Source organism: Bubalus kerabau, chromosome 13 (genome assembly GCF_029407905.1).
Source record: "Bubalus kerabau isolate K-KA32 ecotype Philippines breed swamp buffalo chromosome 13, PCC_UOA_SB_1v2, whole genome shotgun sequence".
In the NCBI taxonomy this organism is placed as follows: domain Eukaryota; kingdom Metazoa; phylum Chordata; class Mammalia; order Artiodactyla; family Bovidae; genus Bubalus; species Bubalus kerabau.
In genome coordinates, this window is record NC_073636.1 from 77,587,648 (window position 1) to 77,610,105 (window position 22,458).

Genomic DNA, 22,458 nt, shown 5'->3' on the forward strand with positions numbered 1-22,458 from the left:
ATGGGGCAGACAATTCAGGCCTGAGGATTAGATTTCTCTGCCTGGGCAGACAGACCCAGGCAGCTTCATAAAGTTGGCTCAGGGCCTTGGCAGGTGAGAACCCATGGACAGCCTTGGGACCTAGACCACAGGACCCAGTGTGCGGTACCATATCTGCATGGCTCTGTTCTGATTGGCCCGTGTGTGGCCAGTGTGAATTCTGATTGGCCAGGAACCAGCCAACCATGTGTTGAGCATTTGGCGCTCCACTCCCGTGGGATTCCGGACCGAATGGACCTTGCAGGTTGGGGTGATGGATGGCCCATCCCTCAGACCACCTTGATCCTCGGGCACACGTGAGACAGGGAGTCCTGGCAGGACACCAGCAGGAGGCAAGGGAATGCCTAAAGAAATAGTCCCTTTTTTCCACCATCACACTGAAATGAGTACTCAGAACCCAAAACAAAGGCGAAATACACATACATACAGTGATTTTCTTGGCCCATCTGAGATGCAGACCCACCGTGCAATCTCGGGTAGTCCTCACCACTCCCCTGCAGAAAATATATACATACTGCCCTCATTTTAGAGGAGGAAACTGAGGTTCAGTGTGGTAACTCACGGTACCGATGGAACCATCCTCCGCGCCATTTTCACGGCCGTTGCTTTCGCTGCCTATGCCACGTGCAGGCCCAACCACCCCCAATGCCACCAGGGTCACCCCCGAAGGAACCCACCACAGAGCAGGATCTTTGTATTATAAACCAACTTTTAATAATAATAAAAAAATCTATCATGAATTGAATGAGAAGATCTGTACATTGTAAAGTAAACCAGTGCACAACGCCCTTGTCCGCGGGAACCCTCTCCCTTTCTGCCATGGGGGTCCTAAATTTGTATCAGGCCACCTCTGTCCAGCGACAAGCTCACCTCTTGCAATCTGATGCAGGGTGGCAAGAGAGGGAAGGCGACTCCTGGGGATGCAGGGAGCCAAGATGATGCGGCTTCAAGCCTGCAGGGCAGAGGGAAACCTACACCTGATCTCACCCGTCAGCCAAGGCTGGAAAGACATGTCCCTGCTGGTGACAGGAGCTGGAGGGGACAAACTCCAGGGGTGGGGAGGGTGGGGAAGGGGGCCGGACAGGGGGTAAGATCCTGTGTAGGTTCCTGTGCCCTGGTGGGCAGGGTAGCTTCCTGTCTCTCTGGCTGGCTGAGAAGTCCCAAATGCCCTGCTGCTGCCTTGCTCTGGATTAACATTAAAAAAATAAATTACAGAAGCCACCACTCAGGGTATCCCAGCAGCCCCTCTACCACAGAGGACAGACACTGGTGTGGGACTGCCTCTCCAGTGGATGGTTCAACTCCCTCCAGCCCCCAGGCCTGGCCCAGCCACCTCTGAAACCCTTGGAGCCAGTCATTCGAAGAACAAAGTGACTCACCCTAATACAGGCCAACAGCTAGAGAACTGAAGGTGGGTGGGGAAAGGAACCCTAGTCGATACCTGTAAGCAATATCTTAAGACCCTAATACTTAAAAAGATGAAATACTGACATTTTTTGAATTTTCAATAATTTAGTTTTTTTTCTTTTTTTTAGTAGAACTGGGAAAAGTTGTCAATACTACTTTATGTTGGTCCCCTGTTAGACAATATAGCTTTCTTTGAAATTTAAAACGCAAATATATACTTACACAACCTGGGGGGTGGTGGGGTGGGGGGGACAGGGTGAGGCGGGAATCTCAACACAACCAATGACAACATAAAAATCCCAAAATAAACCATAGAGAGTTCACGCCATATAAATAAAGGGCAAATCTGTGCCCTGGGCTGACGGCTCCAGTTCTAATGGCGTTGATAGAGGAAGCCAAGGGTGGCTTTCAACCGTCCTCTTGGTAATAAGTGTTGTGCCCTGTCCCTCTGTCTTTCCTGGCAGAGGTCTGGCTTTTCTGAGTCCATTGGGGAGGTTAGTACAGGGTTAGAGGGGGATCTGGAAGCTAAGGTGAGGAAGAGACACGTGTGGTCACCTGGAATGTGGGCTTAGAAGGAAACCAGGGGTTTCCAAAGTGCAGGTTGAGTCATCCCAAGGGAGTTGGGGCCACGGGCCTCCAGCTGCAGCACCCCTGACATCTCCCCTGTGTCCTGGGGACTTCTGGACAGGAGCCCAGGCCCTGGAGGCACCCATCAGTTCTGTGGGTCCCCAGGACCCCCTCTGGCTTCTGGCAGAAGTGTGGAGAATGTGCCGGCCCAGGGCCAATCTCCAGTTCATCCACGAGTCAGGGCACCGTTTATCCTCCCAGTAGGTGATGTGATGGAGGAGGCTGGGCAGATCTCGAGGCAGGCGGAGTGGAGGCCTTGGGCCAGCTCTGGAGAAGGCCGTGTGGCTCCCTGTGTCCTTGCGAACCCCAGCTCCAGAGGATGCAGCCGGGCATCAGGCACCTCGGTGTTTAGAGGTCTCCGTCCACCGGTGGCTGGCAGAGGCGGTAGAGCCTGGTGGATGGAGGTGAAGAGGATGAGGGGCAGCCACGGCCTGTTATTATTATCGTCGCAACATGCGATTTATGTGAACGTGCAATCATGCCCAGAAAGCAAAACTCAGCAGGCGTAAAAAGATGCCGAGTAAAAAATTATTGAGGTAGCCCACACTCGCCTCCAGCAGGCCAGTCCCTGCCCCTCAGCAGTCTTGCTCCCTCCAGATTGGCAAGGGGTTTACAAATACAGACGCAAACACGTGCACCCATGTGTGTGTCAAGATACGCATGTGAGTGTGTGATTACACATGTGGGTATCTGTGCATTTTTCCACACTAATGGTGGCCAAGTAGACCCAGCACTCTGCCCCTGGAGTTTTTCATTTAATAAATCTTGGGGGCTTCTCCCTTCAGCACGTGCTTTCTTTCTGCACTGGGAGGATTCTGAGCCCCACCTTCAAGTAAGGAGTCACTAAGAGGTTTCAAGCAGGAGAAAGATAAGAATGGCAGGGGGACCAGACAGGAGATGGCCACAGAGACACAGACAAGACAGGGAAGCAGGAAGGCACAAGGGTCAGGAAGGGGATGGTCTGGGTTCAGAAGGGCAGCTCTGATTCTGTGTGTTAGCTGTGTGACCTCGGACAATATACTTAACCTCTCTGGGCCTCACTGTCCCTACTGCCCATGGCAGATAACACGAGTACCTTGCTCACAGAGTTGTTGTTTAAGCAAATAAGTCAATATAGGTAAAGAGATGGGAATGGTGCCTGGAGCAGGGGAAGTGACATAGAAAAGCATTTAAGGGACTTTCCTGGTGGTCCAGTGGCTGGAACTCCACACTCCCAATGCAGGGGGCCCAGGTTCAGTCCCTAGTAGGGGAACTAGATCCCACACACCGCAACTAGGAACACACAACTAAGAATCTCGCACGCCACAACTAAAGATCCTGCCTACCATGATGAGGATTCCACACGCGGCAATTAAGACCCAGGACAGCCAAATACATAAAAAATAAAGAAATAAATTTTTGAAAAGTATTTAAAAGCAACATGGGCCAAGAGTGTAGGCAAAAGCTAATGCAACACATGTAAGATCTGTATGAATTCTTGTATCGCTCCAACACCGTTTCCTAGTCTTGACAATGTCCTGTGGTTACATAAGCCATTATCCTGGTGGGGAGGAGGGGGGCATTGCTGCATGAAGGACCCCTGAAAACTCCGTACTATTTTTCTAACTTCTTGTGGTCAAACTATTTCAAACTAAAAGTTATTTAAAAAGTGTGGGCCGATGTCAATAGCAAATCAGGACAGTGTGGATGGAGAAAGAAGACACACTAAAATGAATTATTCCTAGGACAGGGGGCTGCGCACAGTGCTATGAGAAGGTCTGACACTGACTCGGAGATGACGAGGCCATGAGGACAGGAAGAAGCAGGTGGGCTGAGGGCTCTGAGGGCAGCAGAGAAGCAGCACTGGGTGAGCAAGTTGGGGGCGGGGGGTGGGGGCGCACACAGATCATTGCCCCACGCTTCACTCGGGCCCAGCCTCACTTTCCCAGCCAAAGTGGGAGCCCTGGGAGGTAACAGACTAAGTCGTATTTGTCGTTTCCCAAAGTAGGGGATCCCATAAATGAGAGGGGAGGACCCATCTGAATGCCAGGGCATCTGTCTGCGGTGAGGCCAACCCCAGGGAAGGGAGCAGAGGGAAGGGGTTGGGGGGGACAGCCACTCACCGCGGGGCACCCTGGGGCACCTGGTCCTTGACCCGGAGGTTTTTGGCCAAAATCTCCACCCTGGGGCCCTGGAAAGAGAGAACAGTGAGGGCCCAGCTGTCTCTTCATGGAGCGCAGGGCACTTGAGGAGGTGTGTGGGTGTGGGTGGGGTGACTGGGAGATCCCCAAAAGCTAAGATCTGCAGCCCCTCCAGAGGGGACATGGTTATCAGCCCCATCCCCAGATGGCCCCTCATCCCACCCGGGCTGTGAGCCCACCACGCCCAGGCCTGGGCACCTCTCCTGCAGCCTGACGGGACCCTGGGGCCTAGACACCCCACCTGCTTCCGCATGATATCTGTGGCCTGCATGATGCACTTGGGCAGCAGCCCATGGCTCCGCGCCAGGATGGCCGCCTGCTCCAGGGAGAGGCTCAGGGTGCTCCTGTAGTGGGGTGGCAAGGGGTGGGGGCAGCACGTGAGACGTGGGCGACGTCCTGCCCCCCACACAGCACCCAAAACCCCGATCGGAGCAGCAGGGACAACAGACAGAAGCGAGAGAGTGGTCCAGCCCGGCCCCAACCAAGACGGGCGCCCATTCTTGCCCATGTTCTATGGATGCTCCAGCAGAACCAGGCGGCTCAGCTGCTCGGTCACGCCAACCAGAGTCAAGGGGCTGGGAAGTTCGGCAGCTCTCCCAGGACCACCTTCCCCTGAGGTCCCATCTCACAGAGGGCAAACTGAGGCCGAGAATGGGCCATGGCCTTGTCTGGGCTCAACAGGGAGCGGAAGAACCAGGTTTCGAAGCAGGCCTTGTCTCCCATCTTAGGGCCCCAACCCGCAGAGGCACGCCCAGCCCCCTCCTGGCCACGCCCTCCTTCACCCCATGCTGGGACCCCCCCACCCCCCAGAGGTCCAGCCACGGCCCCTCCGCCCGGCTGTGCCTCCGCCCGGCTGTGCCTCCACGCACCTCTGCATGCCGGTGGCGCACATGGCGATCTGGCAGGCCCCCAGGCGGTAGCAGAGCTCGGAGGAGATGGGGATGAGGCCGGCGCCCAGGCTCCCGGCGGCACCAGGCTTGGGGTGGACCAAGGACTTCATGAGGCGGCAGAGCTCGTCCAGGGCGTTGATGGGGCGAATCAGCTGCGAGGTGCACACGCAGGGACGGTCAGAGGAGGCCCCCCCACCCGGCCTTCCGCCCCAGTCTTCACCTCCGATCAAGCCCTATTACAGCAGCTGTCTTCCCCACTCTGTCACCGGGTGACTGAGCCAGGATTCTTCCATGACCCCTGCGGCTGCCCCACAAGCTGGCATTCGGCACTCACAGTATGGTTCAGGCCTCACCCTCCCATCGAATTCTCTTCACCTGCACAGGTGAAGCCAAGAGCCAACGCCCCTCCCCATCCTCTCTAAACAGCAGCCTCTCCCCCCGGGGAACAGTCCGTGTCCCCACTCCCCACCCCCCCCACCGCTCCCCGGCTTGTTGGGCATTGCCAATGCAGGCACAGAACTCTGGCCAAGGCTTTCTGTGTCATCTTAAGACTCTGCCAGCAGACTACAAACCCCCAAAGGGCCGTGCCCACCCCTTCTCCTGGAGCCCCAGCCTCACAGCCTGAGGCCAGGAGCCCCCATAGTACCCTCAGAATTGAGGCCCAATAGTGCCTGGGCAGAGGGAGAAAGGCCTGGAGCGCGCAGGGGACGGGGTGGGTCAGGGGTTGGAGGGGGGAACAGCCCATAGACGGCCAAATGTGACACACAGGACGTGGCTGGAACAGCCAGATCTTTCCATTACTCAGGATAGGCCAGAAGCCTCTGTTTTATGGGAAATCTTCTGACTTTTAAATGCTGGCAACAAATAGGAAACAAACAAAAAGAACACTGCATGGCCATATCCGGCGTGGGGCTCCAGCCCCAGAGTGATGCTGCAAGGAGTGGGTGCCAGGGAGAACACATCATCTAAGGAATTCTAAAGCGGGTCAGGGAGAAATTGGAATTTCTAGAATGGGGAGGGTGCTGGGGACCCCAGGAGACGTCCTGGAGAAGGGACTGCAGAGGCAGTGTCCCAGCCAGCATTCTGGCTGGGTGTCACCCTGGTCACTGTCCAACCCGGCAAACCCCCAGCCCTGCCCAGATTCCACGGCAGGTGAGGGAAGAAAGGGCACACCTGGTCTATCTTCACCGCCGTGGTGCTGGCGTCCGTGGGCAGGTTAGACCGTTCCAGGTAAAATGCCCTGAAAGAGAAGAGAAGTGTGAGGCTGGGGCCTCCACACCCCCCCATCCCATCCCCTTCTCCCGCCCCTGCCCCACCGCAGCCTCTTTGTCTCCCAACAACTCAACAAAACGAATCAGGGAAAGTGGCTGACACAGCTCTCCGTGCCCACAGTCACCTGTTCCCCCAACAGCCCAGGAGGAAGCAGGAAGGGTCCTCAAATGCCACCTCGCCCCACTGCCCATCTGAATCAGCACCCCACTCTCTCTTCCGTGCTGGTGTGTCTCTCCTCTGACACCACCATCACTTGACACGTCACACTGCTCTGTTTACTGGTTTATTGCTCATCTCCCCTTCTAGAATAGCACTCAGCCAAATAGTTGACATTTTAAGCTGTGTGGACCAGTTTGTCTCTCTAGAGATGCTATGCAGCTCTGCTATTGCAGCACAAAAGCAGCCATAGATGATACATACATGGATGAACATGGCTGTGTGCTAATAAAACTTTTATTGACAAAACAGGGTGGTGGGGTCCGGAGGCCATGGCTGCTCTAAAATCTACACTCCATCAAGAACAGGCTTTGTGCAGTCACTGCTGACTCCTAAGCAAGCACCCAGAACTGAGCCTGGCCCACAGAAGGTTTCAACTGACAGGTGCTGAAGGAAGGGATGAATGCAGATCACAGAGACCATATTTTAAATATTCAGCAAATGGCAGAGAACAGACCGATGGCATTGATTGATCCAAAGAGATGCCAGATGTAATAACGTGAATGTTCTCCCTGCACAGACAAATGAAAGTATCATTCTCCCATTTCCAAATGGTAAAGCTGGGCTAGGCCCCCTTACCACACCCTGACACCCTGGTGTCCTGCTTCTCAGCCCACCTTCTTCATGGCAGGAGAAGGTGAGGCGGAAGGAGGAAGGAGCCAGAGTCAGGGCGGCAGGAGTGGGGCTTCTTCCTTGGGCCCAAGGCTTCCTCCTGGTGAATGTGACCCCTACTCTCCTCTTCTCCTTGGCGGCGGGGTGAGGGGGGTCTCCTCTGAGCAGGGCCAAGGCCCTGGGGTCACACCCCTCACTCACAGGCTCAAGGATCCTAGGGCCCCCGTCACAGCTCCCTCCCCAATGCAGAATGAAACAGGCATCTCCTCCCAGATGGCAGGACCTGCTACGAAGCCAAACAGACCCAGTTCAAAGCTCAGCTCAGCCACTGTCTAGCTGCATCCCTTGGGTGTGCTCCCTCGGCCTCAGTTTCCCTCATCTGTAAAACGGGTTAGAAAGGTAACTACTGTGAGAATCTGAGGAGCTCGTGTAGGCAGAGGGACTGACACCCAGTAGGTGCTCAAGAAACAGCACTTTGCCCGCCCAGGCACTGGGGGCTCTCTGGTGCCTTCCACGCAAAGGCCCCCTCCAGTGTCCAGGATCCTGGCCCCAGCGTGAGGCCCACACAGGTACCTGAGTTTGCGGTAATACTGCTGAACCTTCTCCAGAGACTGGGCATTGATCTCCTGCTGCAAATCTTCCACAGCCTGGCTGCCTGGAGGAGGCGAGACCTCCATGTTCTCCAGAGCTGTGAAGGGAGAAGACGGGCAAGGCAGGTGCTTGGCTCCCAGCAGGCACAGCCATTCCCCTGTGGGGCCCCCACAGCCCGTCTCCGCAGCTCACCTTTCGTGAAGAGCACAGTGTGCAGCCTCAGGCTGGCCCCGCTCTCCAGGCGGGAGGGCAGCTTGGAGAAGTGGTAGCTGTCCAGGTAGAAGACGACCTTCAGCGCCTGCCGGCTGCCCTCGATGTGATAGAAGACATTGGTGTCTGTGGGGGGACATGGTGGGCCGGGGACACAGCTGTGAGGGCAGCTTCAGACCCTCCTTCAGACCTCAGAGCCGCGGCTACAGGCCTCCCTGCCCTCCCATCCAGGGGCGCCTGGGACAGCCCCATCGCCCCACGCTCAGAGGAGCAGCCTCTGACCTTCCTTTTCCCCCTCCCTCAACAGGTCTGTTTCCACTGCCTAATTCTTAGACCTGACACTGATTCTGTCCAGCTGGGGAGTCGTCCACGTTTGTCTTCAGAGCCTCACCAAGGCTCCTTGCACCCTTGCCCGGTAGCCCAGGGCCTCCACCGGGCAGAAGCTGCCTTCAAACAGCACCTGCATCTTGCTTACACCCATAGGGAAGAGCATGCGACCGGGTGGCACTGGCACCCCATCCCGTGCCCGTGCAGACATCACTAATCAATCGGTGATTCTCTCTGAGCCCAGCCTGGCCTCTAGACAGGCAGCCACTGTCAACCACTTCCAACAGGCACCCGAAACAAAACTCACTGTCCAACTAGACTCCAGTCCACATATTCTCAACAGGGTGCTATTGCCTCTAAGGAGGTGAAAACTGGTTCTTATGGGGAAGGCAAAAAAGACATTACCTTTTTCATGTATAAAGCACAGACATACATACAATACCTAAACGGATATACAGTTTATCCATCATACTAAAATTTCATGGGGGTGTGTGAGTGAAGTCGCTCAGTCATGTCCAACTCTTTGCGACTCCATGGACTGTAGCCTGCCAGGCTCCTCCATCCATGGGATTTTCCAGGCAAGAATACTAGAGTGGGTTGCTGTTTCCTTCTCCAGGGGATCTTCCTGACCCAGGGATCAAACCTGGGTCTCCCGCACTGCAGGCAGACTCTTTACTGTCTGAGCCACCAGGGAAGCCCCATGGGGGTGTGTGGCGATCAGCAAAAAATTGTCTAAATAGGATCCTCAGGGAGGTGATAAAGAAACAGCAACAATTAAAAAAAAAAAAAAAAAAAGGACCAGTGGTTCTCAAACTTTGCTGCTGCATTCAGTTGCTAAGCCATGTCCAACTCTCTGTGACCCCACACCAGGCTCCTTTGTCCTCCACTAGCTCACAGAGTCAGCTCAAATTTGTGTTCAGGTCTTTAAACTAGCATGCTTCAAAATCACCAGGAGAACTTATTAACACAGATTTCTAGGCTCTGCTTCCAGTTTTGGATTCAGGAAGTCCTGGATGGGGCCCAGAATTAGTTTTTCTAACAATCCTCCAGGTGCTGGTCCAGGGATCACAGAGAACCATGGCTCTAGAACTGAGCCCAGCGGTTCTCCGTCCTGGCTGTACATTTAAGTCTCCTGGAAAACTTATCTAGAATCCCAATGTCCAGGATTCATCCCACAGACTGAATCCGAATTGCCAGGGCCAGGAGTAGGACCAAGCTTTAGTATCTGAAAATCTCCCTGGGTGATCCCAGTGCAGTCAGGGCTGAGACTGGGCTAGACTGTGAGTTCCAGGAGGGCAGAAACCATGGCCACGTCTCTCTCCACTGCAGCCCCAGAACCTAAAACTGAGCCTGACACACAGGATGTGCTCGTAATTATAGGGATGTGGATGGATGGATGAGGGGGTGGATGGATGGGATGGTGGATGGATGGTGGACAGATGGGGTAAATGGGTAGAGGGAGGTAGAGGGACGGATGGGTGAATGAATACATGGATAGATGGATGGGTGGATGGATGAGTAGATTAATAAATGGATGAGCGGGTGGGCAAGCAGAAAGATGGGGGGAGGGAGGGAGAATGAAAGGAAAGAAGAAAATTATGGTGTTAAGTTCTTAGAAAATTTTAACACATCTTCATTCCAAAGAAGGGTATCTCTGGGAGTTTTCATTAAGAACTGGGTCCTGGCTGTTTTTTCCTCCTAAGTGCTGTTGGAGATGGCTGGGCTTATACAAAACGAGACCCCCTTCTTCCACGTATGTTGGGAGCAGGCAGTTTGAAAGCACTGGGTCCCAGGTCAACCCTAGGCAGCTGGCCTGGTGGCAGAGGGAGGGGCAGGGTGACCCCAGAGCAGCCCCTTCCACCCCAGAACCCTGACTCTCTCGGTGGGGGTGGGAGGAATCACTCACTGGCCACACAGTTCTCATCCAGCTGCTTGAAGGAGAAGGTAACGTTGTCCAGCTCCGAGAGGGTCACCCGGATGTCCTCCAGCATGGTCCGTTCCTCTTTCTGCAGGAGGAAGACAGGGTGGAGGAGTTTCAGATCCCACTCCTGCCCCAGGTTTTATTTCAAGATGCTGCGATTCAACTCTGGTTGACACACCAGGCTGTGGCCCTTCCAGGCAGGAGGTTCTGTGCAGGGCTCTCCAGAGCTGGACAGGAGATCACATTCACTCCAGGCCTGTCCCACCTCTTCCAGGTCAGAGCCCACCTCTGCTCTAACATGCCGGGTGGCTCTCTTTCCTGAGCCTTCCCACCAATCCCACAAAACAGTTCCAACCCAGCACCCAGTTCAGAGCCTGCATATCTTGTCGACTGGTGAATTAACACACAGGGTCCCGGTGACCTCATCTAAGAGGGAAGTGAGGGCTGGGTGTTCACGTCCAGAAATCAAGTGAGAAGGCATCTGCCATCAGGCGGGCACCCATCTGCAGCACTGGCCAGCAGAGGGAACACCAAGGCCACGCTTTCCCAACTGACCTGCTGTTGTGACTTCTCCTCCCACCTGGGAAAATGTCTAGGAGGCTCAGAGCTGCAGAAGCCAGCGGAGCTCCAGCCTGGGCGTGCGGGTAGAGGAACAAATAGCACAGAGCAGGCTTTTATTCCTGGGGGGCATCGGCTCTAAGCACCAGTACCCCACAATGCTGAGTCACTGGCTCTGCCATCACCTCCAGGGGCTGGTAGAAGGACCCACCCTGATACTGAGCCCTGAGAGTGAACAAGCAGGGCAACGAGGGATAAAAGAGAAGATGCAGAGAAAGCAGATCAGCTGGGGGAACTGGGCTTAGCATCGGACTCCCACAGTTCACACCCGCTCCCTGGGCCTTAGTGTTCTCATCCTTAAAAAGTGGGTATAAAGGACCTGCCTTAGGGCTCCTGCAAGGACTAAAGCAGAAGCTACTTGCACCGAGGAAGTTCACCTGGATCATCACAAACGTCTGCTCACGGTCTCCCAGCCTCTGCCCTTACCCCTCCACACTCTTCCCCACCCCACAGCCCCAGGTGATCCTTTAAGTGCCAAAGTGAGATCCTGTCCCTCCTCTGCTCAAAACCCTCCCCTGGCTCCCACCCACTCGAAGGAACAGCCAAAGTCTTACAAGAGCCTGCGAGACCCGCACAGTCAGACCCCAGGGGGTTCTCAGGACTTGCCGCCCCTCCCTGGGCTCACTGTTCCAGCCACACTAGGAACCTTGTTTCTCAAACACTGCGTGCCTGCTCCAGCCTCAGGGCCTTTGCACCTGCTGTCTTCTCTGCTTGGAGGGCTCCTCCCCAGGGTCCGATGGCTCCTCCCCTCCCCTCCTTTGGTTCTTGGGTCAGAGGTCACCTTCTTCGTGAGGCTCCCAGTGGCCACCTTATCACACTTTCAACTGCCACTGCCCACAGACCTTCCTGCCCCCTCCTCTGCTTAATTCTTCTCCTTCACCCTTATCACTATACATGAGGGTCTCTCAACTGCAGAACGACTGACACTTGGGGACTAGATAATTCTCGGCTGGGGGCTGGGGTGGCTGAGCACCCTGGAGGAGCAGCCCCTCCCCTGGCCTCTACACACCAGACACCAGTACCTCCTCTTTGTCAACTGAAAACGTCTCCAGACATTGCCGTGTGCCCCCTGGGGGCAGAACTGCCCCGGTGAGGACCAGAGGTCTACACCATCCGTGTCCTTGGCTACTTATTTCGATCTCCCCAAAGTCAGGATATAAGATTCCTGAGTATAAGAACATGGTGCTATGTCCAGCGCCGGGTCCCCAGTGCCTAGAACAGGGGCACCCAGCAGGTTCTCAGTGGGCCGCTGCTGAATGAACGAACGAGGAGCGTGACGGCGGAGCGCGCCCTCCCCGGCCCCACTCACCACGGCCGGCGAGAGCAGGGACTGGCAGTGCAGCAGGACGCCCGTGGCCGCCACCTGCTCCAGCCACTTGCGGCTGGCGTCCCGGCTGCTCTCCTCGTACTCGCCGTTGTTGTTGTAGCGGTAGCTCAGGGCCGCCAGCAGCTGCTCGGAGAAGGCGCACACGGCGGCCACCAGGGCCTGGCAGAAGATGCCGTCCCGCCGCAGCTGAAGCTCCGTGTCTGCGGGCGGAGGGGGCGGAGGGGCCACGCGGGCCATCAGCAGGCTGGCACCCCGAGGCCCCGAGCTAGCCCCCTCTCCCCTAACCGGACCACCCATCTGGGCCCAACTTGCCAAAATTCTCTCCATCCCCCGGCACCAAAAGCCAACTCCATTAAACACTGACTCTCCAAAACCAAGCCGATCTGTGGCAAAACTCAACTCTCTCAATGACCCCTCTGCCTATTTAAAAAAAAAAAAAAAAAAGGGGGCTGCTTGGTGGTCCAGTGGTGAAGACGTCACCTTCCGATGCAGGAGGTGGGGGTTCGATCCCTGGTTGGGGGGCTAAGATCCCACGGGCCTCACGGCCAATAAACCAAAACATCAAACAGAAGCGATGTTGTGACAAATTCAGTAAAGACTTAAGAAAAAAAAATGATCCTCATAAAAAAAAAAAATCTTTAAAAAACACACTTGTGATTTCCCTAACCCCTACCTTCAGCTGTTCCTTTATTTACTAGGAAATGTCTCAGCCTTGACAGAGAATGACAATGACAACAAGCTCCATGTTTGAAGAAAGAACGTTTACCATTTTCTCTGTTTTTGAGAAGTATACCTTAACCCTAATTTTCTTCCTATCATCCCTTCCTCCCCACCTCCAATTCCCTGGTCCCTGCCTGTGATGTGATTTGCAGAACTGGCCAATTTCAGGCAATTGGTCATTTAGGGTTCTTAATCTTCAGAAAGGGATTTTTTGTTTTACTTTTGCCTGCATCGCGCAGCTTATGAGATCTTAGCTCCCCACCAAAAAAGCTGAACCCGGGCCCTCGCAGTGAAAGTGCCACGTCCTCACCACTGAACCAGGGAATTCCCTGAAAGGGATTATTTTTGATGACTGGCAACAGCCAACAGGTTTTCTGTGCCCAATTTTGACCTAGATCCTATTCTAGCTGCCCCATGGCTGAGAATTTCTGGAAGGATGGGACAGAGAACACCTCTAAGATTCCCCTGGGTGCCCATCAGCCCCTCTTCCTTCCCACCATCTGCAAGGGCAGGAAGCCCCAGGCTGGGGCTGAGGGCTCCACCGGCAGAAAGCCTCTGAATCATCAGTGCTCTATGCTGGGTCCTCACTGAGATCAGCCCAGGCCTGGGAGGTGACGAAGGAGAGTGCTCCTAGCTCCAGGGGCTGAGACTTGTCCCCTGGACACAGGAGGAGGAAGTGAGGTCCGAGAAGTTCTCAAGGCGCTAGAGGCCACAGGGCTACCTCCCTCGCAGGCAGGCCCCAAGGACCCTGAGGAAGTCAACCTTGGTCGGCAGGAGAGGAGACCCTGGGCTGCGGTCACGAGCGCAGGACGGCATGTATACCCGGGACAGCCTCTCCCAGGTGTACCCGGCATGTGCACATTGCAGACAGCTGCCCTTTCAAAGCCCTCACCTGTGCACTTCAGCAAGGCCAGGAGCAGCTGGTTCTTTCCATCTGGAAGGAGAAGGGACCGAGAAGGAAGATGGGCTGAGAGGAGTAAGCAGAAGATGCCGGCAGAGCCAAGCCTGCCCCCCGGCCCACGTGCTCTGCCCCGCTTTGTAGTGAAGCTCTGGGTACAGACAGCCAGGTTCAGGAAGCTTTGAATGAGTGTTGGGTGGATTCCAGAAACCTCGGACATCCAGGGGGTGAAACCCCAACTGTTATCTGTACCCCAATTGTTTATATACACCCGCTGGACAAAGACTGAAACCAGCCCCTGCAACTCCTGGGCCAGAGCCCCCAGCCCACACCTTGTACCTGCTTGTGGGCATATACATATGGGTGCTCACATAAGTTCACACGCATCCTAAGGTACTCATTCACGCCACCCTACACGGCCAAGCCCTGCCCACATGCAGACAAAGCTCAGACCTTCCAGACACAGGCTAACATCCTAGTTTCTTTCCTTCACATAAAGGCTCTTGGGCCCAGAAGGGGCTTAGAAAAACCTGAAAGGCCTTTGGGTCTGGGCTCTTGTGATACATTCTATCCTGGGGAGGCCCCAAGATGCAGGGCTGGTGTGATAGGAACACCAGCATCTGCTTATTGAGGACTCACTGTGCCAGGCCCTGTACCAAGTGCCTTATTTGTACTGGCTCACTCACTCCTCACAACAACACATGAGGGAAGGCGCCCTGTGAACCCATTTTACAGTGGAGAGACTGCGGCACAGAGACGTCAAGAAACTTGCCAGGATCGCACAGCCAGTAATTGGGAGAGCTGGGGTTCAAGCCCTGGCCGTCTGGCTCCAAAGTCCATGTTCTTAACCAATGACAGCTTTGGAAACAGGACAGCTCAGGGCCAACCCAGACTTCCAACTCAGAGGGGGCTGTTCCTGGGGTCATGAGCCTGGGGCCAAGCACCCCCTGCTATGCTGATCAAATGTCTCCCTGGCCTGGGCTCCTTCTAACCCAGGAGCCTCAGGTTCAAATGCTGCCAAGGGCCAGGCAGGTAACATAAGGGGCGTGAAGCAGACCCTGGGCCACAGGGTATGGCGGGGTCCATCTGGCCTGGAAGGCTCCCCTCCCCAACCTAAAGATGGAGGCCACCGTTCATCTCCAAGCAAGTGTGAATGCAGGACTGCAGGCCTGTTACTGCCAGATCGCCTGCTTGTTCAAGAATAGCCAGATGTCTAGACTTGCATGTGGGCTTTCAGATTATAAATATTGGAAGCAGATTCACATTTTTTAATGCTAGAGCATCCAAACCTACCTGTAGGCCCAACCAAGTCTGATAAGGACCCTCTCTCCCCTCAACACACACCTGTAACCTTGATCATAAACAAAAGAAACCTAACTAAATCCACAGCTTTGGAAGCTGGGAAGGAACAAGCTCGGCCTTCTCAGCCTCCTGGTTCTGAGAGGAAGCCCCCGGGCACCCCAGATGAGCAGTTCCCTGACCACGTGTGTGCTGTCCCAGGGCCCTGAGAAAGCAGCGCTGGCTCTTCCTGTCCTCTCCCTGGGCCTAGAGAATGTGGGCACAGAGGTGGACCCACTGCTGACCCTCCCATGTTCCACATTAAGAACCGGAGGCCACAAGACCGCCACGTGACAGCCTTCCCTGCCCGACTGACCTTCCACGTATCTCTGAATGTTGTCCACCAGGGTCTTGATGGAATTGGGGAGGTTCCAGGGGTCCTCCTGAATGCTGATCTGGATCAGGTTCCGGCCACGGATTGTACATTCCTCTTTCTGTTTGAACTCTGGAGCAGGAAAGTGACAGGGGGGCAGGAAAGAGATAGGGAGCTTTGAGAAATGGTGCCACCGAGGCCTCTGTCCCATCACTAGATTCCAAAGCTCAGACTCTTAGGTTAAGGATGCTGGTGGGAGCCTTGGGTATCATCTGGTCCATGGGAAGACAATAGATGGTAAGTGTGCTGCTAAAGGATAGTACCATACCCATAGCAGACATCACCACTCAATCTCAGCACTCCTTTCTACTAGTCTGAGGACAGGACTCCTTGCAGGCGCAACCAATCCAATGCAGAATCACAAATGAATCTCGGCATTTTCTTCTCCTGAGCCTGAATGTAGTCACAGAAGCATCCTCAGGTCCTGCCCCCTCACAGCCACAACCAGTCAAGCTGGCACATGAGCTATAACCTAGCGTAACGTTTTCCCTACACAGAGGAGGAAGTCAAGGCACAGAGGGGGGAAAGTGGCTTGCCTAAAGTGACTCATCAAGGCAGTGACCAAGATGGGACTTGAATCTGACCCCAGACAGGCTGACGGAGGCCTCTGCTCCTTTGGCCTTGTGTCTGCTACACAGTCTCAAGTTTCTGAGATATTTTATGGTTTCGGCTCCTCTGAGTTTGACATTTCTTCTTTCAGAGGTCCATCCCAGGCAGAGATGACCCTGAAATAGTCGGAGGGGCTCTGCTAGGACACCCCAACCCCTCACCACTTCCGACCCTCACTTAGAAGCAACTGGTTCTTTATCTCCTGCACCCTACTGGAAATTCCCGGAGGTCAGAGGCAGTGTCTCATTCATCTCACAAGCCCCAGAGCCCACCACAAGGCTGAGCACAAGTTGGTTCTTGGAAATTACTTACTGAATATATGGATGCATGGATGCTGGTGGGTGGGTGGGTGGATGGATGGATGGATAGATGAATGGGCGGGTGGGTGGGCAGAAGGTGGATGAATGGATGGGTGGGTGAATGGATAAGTGGATGGTAGTGGGTCAGTGGGTGGGTAGAGTGGGTGGATGGATGGATGGATGGATGGGTAGATAAATGGGTGGGGGGATGGGTAAATGGGTCAATGGTAAACAAGAGGAAAGGCAGGTAGAAAGACATAAATGTTTATTATTTTTCTCTCCATCACTTCAAGAAGAAAGTCTCAATTTGGTGCCATCAAGTCCTTAACACTTCTTTAACTTATTAACCCCTCTCGTGAATAAACAACAAAGAGCTCTGGACAGACAACAGTGCCTAACTACAGTATAAGGGCATTTTTCATTGTTGGTTCCACTGGACTTATTATTTTATGGCATGTTATGATGATTTTCCACTTACTAGAAGTTTAGTAAGTTCTTTTCAAAATTAAATTTTTTAAAGGGAGACACTTTTTCAGACAAGATCTATCAATAACAATACAGGCAGCAAATGAATATAGTTTAAAATCTATAAAGATGTCGGCAGAGTCTATGACTGTCTCTAAAATGATGAAGAGGGTCAAGGGTTTTTTGAGGTCTGGCAAACTGTGCTCCAGCCCTTCCCCCTTGTGTTATATATGGGCAGACGGAGGCCCAGAAGGGCTCAGGGACCAGCCCAGGGGTCCACACACGTTTTTTGTAAACAGTCAGATAGGAACTGATTTAAGCTTTGCAGGGCACTCGGCTCCTGTCACATGTTTTCTTTTGTTTTGTTTTGATGACTCACAATAAATGAAAAATCATTCTCAGCTCATAGTCTGTACAAAAACAGGCTGTGGGCCAAATTCGGCCCATGGGCTGAGCTTGCTGACCGCCCCTGGGCTGGCCCACGCCATTCGGCAGGTTGAGGGGCACAGCGGGCAGTGTGCAGCCAGGCAGCCTGCCCCCTGTCCAGCACACATGCCACATCACAGGCTGTGACCCTGATGGATGCGGGCTGCCACCCCTCACCCTGCCTGAGGACTCTTCTCTGCTCACCTTGTAAGCTGTGGTCCATGGGGAAATGCTTGGTCTCTTCAAAAGCTCTGCTCATGACTGGCCCCTTGAGGAGTGTGTGAATGGAGTCCACCTGGGCGAAAGGAAGCCCCGGGTTAGTTTGGCCCTCGGGGCCCTCCAAGTGGCTAGAACCTGTGACCTCTGGCCCCTGCCCTGGCTCCTGGCTTACGGGTTCTTACCCGGGGTGATGGGAAGAGCTCAAGGTCAGGCCAAGGTTGGGACAAAGATCCTACCTGGTTAAAGAGATGCTCTAGGCAGCCGTGAAGCTTGTCCTGCTTGTCTGATGGGATCCTCATGTCGCAGGGCAACTCATCCCCTGGCAGAAGGAAGAAACCACAGCCATCAACTATTCCTGCCCCATCGCACACCTTCCCAGGCTCTCTCACAAGAAGGCAATGTAGCTACAGAGCTCCGAAACCCACAGCGGACTTGGAGCCTGACAGATCCAGGTCCCAGCTGTGCGCCGCTGCACACATCACTTGACCTCTTTGAGCCTCAGTTTGTTTATCTGCAAAATGGGCAACAGGAACTAAAACATTACACAACTGTAAGTCACCGTTACTATTTTCACTCTGAAAACGAGTGAAGGAACCAGATCCCACATCTCTCACTCATCCCCGTTTCATTTAAATCGCCTTCCTAAAACCTCCCCAGGGGTAGTTTTTGCAGCTGAATAGCTTCTGTGATGAAACATTTATCCAAAATTCAGAAATAGCTCTGGTATTTCCTGAGCTTCTTTTTCTTCTGCCAAACTGAAGTATAATTAAAATTAAATTTTTATGCACAGACTACCTCCAGAAGGACACACACGACCGCAGAGGCAGCGGGAGCTCGGGAACCAGGAGGCCGGGGAGCAAGGATGGGAGGGACATTTGCCACCACCCACCCTCTCCCACTCATGCCTTTTGAATTATGAACCATGTGACTGTCTATCCCATTCACAAAATAAAAATGTTAAAGGCTGAAATCCATGAAAATTAAAACAAATTTCAGTCTTTCGGTGAAAGGTGCAAGTAACATACAATCGAATGTATATGCTCAGTTGCTCGGTCGTGTCCAGCTCTTTTGCAACCCCATGGACTGCAGCCCGCCAGGCTCCTCTGTCCGTGGGATTTTTCAGGCAAGAATACTGGAGTGGGTTTGCCAATTCCTCCTCCAGGGGATCTTCCCAACCCAGGGATTGAACCTGTGTCTCCTGCATTGGCAGGCAGATTCTTCACCAATGAGCCAACCTAACTTATAAATCCTTATTTATGTCTCTCTGTCCCTCCAGCCATCCACTCACATATCTCCACCTCTGTGCAGAAATACATGTTCACCAGTGATCCCCAAATATCCCCAATGGTCATTTCTGTGGGAGAGGCTGAGATTCTGACTGATTTTCATGTACTTCTTTTGTGTTGTGTGAATTTTGGGTTTGAGCACATGTCATTCCTGGAAACCATCAGGTCGCCCTGTTTTAGCAATGTGGGAGCCCTCATCCCATCCGGTAACTGGATCAGGAGTGTTTTTATCTGTTCTGCGTCCACGACATTCACAGAGAATGTGAGCTCTACAAGGGCCTGTCTTTTCAAAATTCACGGCTGTGGTCCCAGCACATAACAGGTGTGCAATAAACACATGCAAAATGAGTGAAGGAAAACCATTACCAAACCATGCAAAGTAAGAGAAAACAAGAGAATGTGTAGGAAAGTGTAACAAAATAAAAATAAACAAGGCACGATCTCGCCAGGGGGCCCCCCAGCCCTGGCACTCACCGGAGCCCATCTCGTCGCTGCCCAAGTAAGAGCTGTTACTTCTCACGCTGGTGTAGGACAGAACAGAGTCCCGATTGCTGTTACACTCGCTGCAGAGCGGCAGAGAGGAAGGTGTGAGTCAACCCTCTGCCTCCCCGCTCACAGCCTCTAGTCCCAGCATCCAGAACCCACTTTCTGGAGTGTAGACAAAACCCTTGGGTAGATGACTGGCCCAGAGAGAGCACTGTTGGCCAGCCAGCAGTGCCAGAGATGGGGAAGGTTGTCCTGGTGAGTTTCCTAGGTCCCACCCTGGAGAAACCTCTCCAGGCCTCAGTATAAAAACACAGAAATGGTAGGTGGACAGTGACTCATCTTCATTCGGGTGTAATTACCGTCACTGCCCTCGTGGGACAGTCTTGTCCCTAGATACATCTGTACCCCCACACTCGACCACACGGCCTGGCCGGAAACCTCCTAAGAACAAGGACTGTGTGTGCTTAGCTTGTGTCCCAGGAACTCAGAAGGTATGGGGGATCAAAAACCACAACCCTGAAATTCTTTCCTTCACTTTTCTGACAATTGAAAGGAAAAATTGGAGGATCCAAAAATGTCAGAATGGAAACGCAGACAGGTAAGATCTTGGTCTGCGGACACAAGGTTCCAAGAACACATGGGACCCAGTCAGCCAGGCTGTCTCATTACACAGACACCAACAAACTCCAGGCCCCTTGAAGACGGAAAGGCTATAAAGGCCGGGAGGACGGGGCCCACGGCCTTGCCAAATTCTATCAGTTCTCTCTTTGCCCCAAACCATATGAAGTGTCCCTCCAAGGTTCTAGTTTAACCACAACCATCAGATGTTAGAGAGCCTTTTCACTGGGGGCCACAGCGCTGGTTTGTGGTACGGAATTCCATTCACTCCACGGTTTATTACAGGAAATTGAGTTTTTGGTCTGTTCAACCCATTAATTAAGACTTCACCGATCTTGTTAATAATTAACCAGGAGAAAACAATTCAGATCCTCGAGAGTTACAAGGGAAAAAAAATAGTCTTACTCCCTGGATCAAGGAAAAACAGTGTTTGTTGCAAAAACCTGAGGCCTAACATTGATTTTAAAACACACAGATCTTGACTTTTTCTTGGACTACATTCCATCAACGTATGGGGACAGGAATCGAGGTGGAAAGGATCAGTGGTGTCCCCAAGGGGGCAAGCCCTGAAACGTTGGTCTGGGGGGAGGGAGGCTGAAGAGTGTATCCAGGGTGTGCTGTGGGACTCAGATAACTCCCCAGAACCACAAACCACACGGGTAGGCGACAGCACCCTGCCCCACAGCTTCCTGAGAAACGTCCTCTGATTCTGACCTTTCCGCAGCCGGGGCCTCAGCTATGCCTCCACACCAAACCCCTCGACACCCTCCCAAGCCAGGCCTGCCCCCACCTGTAGGAGTCCCGGTAGCTCATGGTGTCGTGACCCGAGTCCTCCTGATCCTCCTCGCACACCCTGAAGCACACCTTCTTGCTGGCCCCATGGTCGGTCCTGTCCGTCTCGCTCTCTTCGCTGACCAGCGGTGGGGAGGAGGCCTCCTCGGCCACGGTGGGGTCGCAGGACCCACTGGAGCTGGGCTCTGTGATGGTGGACAGCAGCCTGTGGGAGCAAAGACTTTGAACTTCAAGACACAGGCCCCCCGGGCATGTCACCTAGAACCACCCACCTTCTGGATTTAGCCAACTTCATCCCTGAGGTACCGTTTCAGCCTCCCTTATGCCCTGCATCATCTAGCCAGCCTAGAACTGTGATCAGAGAACTGTGCGGCTTGTGTTGGTGAGAACGCTTTGTAGGTGGTGCTGCGTCCTGCTGCATGGCACCAAAAGGGCCATCATGTCCAGTTGTCTTTCTCTCTCTGCAGTGTTGAAATAATAAAGTTCCGCCCCAAACCTTTCACCGAGTTTCAGCCTCTATTGACGATGCTGCCTACATCCATCCTTTCATTAGAGCAGCGGTTCTCAATCAGGATGATTCTGCCCCTAGAAGGCATCTGACAACATCTGAAGACATCTTAGGTGTCACAGCTAGGGAAGGGAGTGCCACTGGCATCTGGTGGGTAGAGGCCAGGGATACCGCTAATAACCACTAATGGACAGGACACCCCCCACGCCAAAGGATAATCCGACTCAAAATGTTGATGCCGCGGATGTTGGGAAATCCTGACCCTGACACAGGGCTCACCTGTTGATCTGAGTGACATATTGCTTCATCTCCTTCAGGGCCACATCCAGTTTGGTAAAGAGCTGCAGGTAGGCATCCTGGATCTCACGGTCCTCCTGCTTCAGCAGGAAACTCAGGCCTCGGTCCTCCTGGCCAAGGGCTCCATTGGCTGGCCCAAAGCTGCTGTCGTTGGGACCCTGACGTTGTGGGTCCCCATCCGCAGCAGGCAGGCACTTCCAGGATGGGGCAGCCATGGTGGTGATGCAGTGTTGGGTATAGGACATGGGGTTCAGGTGACCTACGGTAGGGAGGAAAATTCACAAACCCATTTTAAGGATCTCAGTGAATGAAAAAAGTTTCCCTTTAAAATATTCTTTTAATACATTAAACTGCTTTAATAAGAAAGTTTCAATTTGGTGCCAATACACTCTTAACTACTATGATCATTTTTGTGCCTGAAATGTAGACATGATGGCTGGTACTCCAGCAGTCATTTTATACCATGAGGCATCTTTCAAGATAAAAGCAACATTTAGAGATGGTGGCATAGAAAGATAGGAGGAATCTGGATCCGTGATGACCACAGAGCCACCATTCCAGCTCTAGCCTGTTGGCCTTCAGGAGTGCTTCTGTTTAAGTATTGTACTATGAGACCTGAACACATTTTTGATGGACACATGCATTTACCTTGCTCTGGGTCAAGGCCGATGAGGGAGGGTTTGCGACCAAAGCGGATGCTGAAGGACCTCCCAACTGAGGGAGTGGTCTTGGGGTAGGATACTTCCATGAGGTTGACGTGGCAGTTGGTGGGGCAAAAGTCCAGGCCACATAGTGGATGGGGTTCCAGGGGTGCTTGTTTGAAGGGTGGGCTGATCCTGCTCTTTAGCTGAGCTGCAAACTGAGAAAGGTGGGGGAAGGCATCGGGT

The 22,458-nt window shown here is 53.5% G+C and overlaps 1 protein-coding gene across 1 annotated transcript in view; it reads right to left on the reverse strand.

Annotated features, from left to right (window-relative positions):
- Nucleotides 1-730: 730 nt before the first annotated feature.
- PREX1 (phosphatidylinositol-3,4,5-trisphosphate dependent Rac exchange factor 1) overlaps nt 731-22,458 on the reverse strand; it is a 186,318-nt gene continuing 164,590 nt past the window's right edge. Inside the window, exons 24-40 of the mRNA XM_055545234.1 lie at nt 22,220-22,430; nt 21,554-21,830; nt 20,765-20,971; nt 19,345-19,433; nt 17,821-17,903; nt 17,570-17,660; nt 15,510-15,638; nt 13,850-13,891; nt 12,220-12,437; nt 10,278-10,377; nt 8,027-8,170; nt 7,817-7,931; nt 6,317-6,383; nt 5,123-5,295; nt 4,495-4,597; nt 4,176-4,243; nt 731-2,464 (exon numbers count right to left, since the gene is read on the reverse strand). Coding sequence (XP_055401209.1) covers nt 2,422-2,464; nt 4,176-4,243; nt 4,495-4,597; nt 5,123-5,295; nt 6,317-6,383; nt 7,817-7,931; nt 8,027-8,170; nt 10,278-10,377; nt 12,220-12,437; nt 13,850-13,891; nt 15,510-15,638; nt 17,570-17,660; nt 17,821-17,903; nt 19,345-19,433; nt 20,765-20,971; nt 21,554-21,830; nt 22,220-22,430 — 2,160 coding nt within the window. The 3' untranslated portion in view covers nt 731-2,421. The remainder of the gene's footprint in view (nt 2,465-4,175; nt 4,244-4,494; nt 4,598-5,122; nt 5,296-6,316; nt 6,384-7,816; nt 7,932-8,026; nt 8,171-10,277; nt 10,378-12,219; nt 12,438-13,849; nt 13,892-15,509; nt 15,639-17,569; nt 17,661-17,820; nt 17,904-19,344; nt 19,434-20,764; nt 20,972-21,553; nt 21,831-22,219; nt 22,431-22,458) is intronic.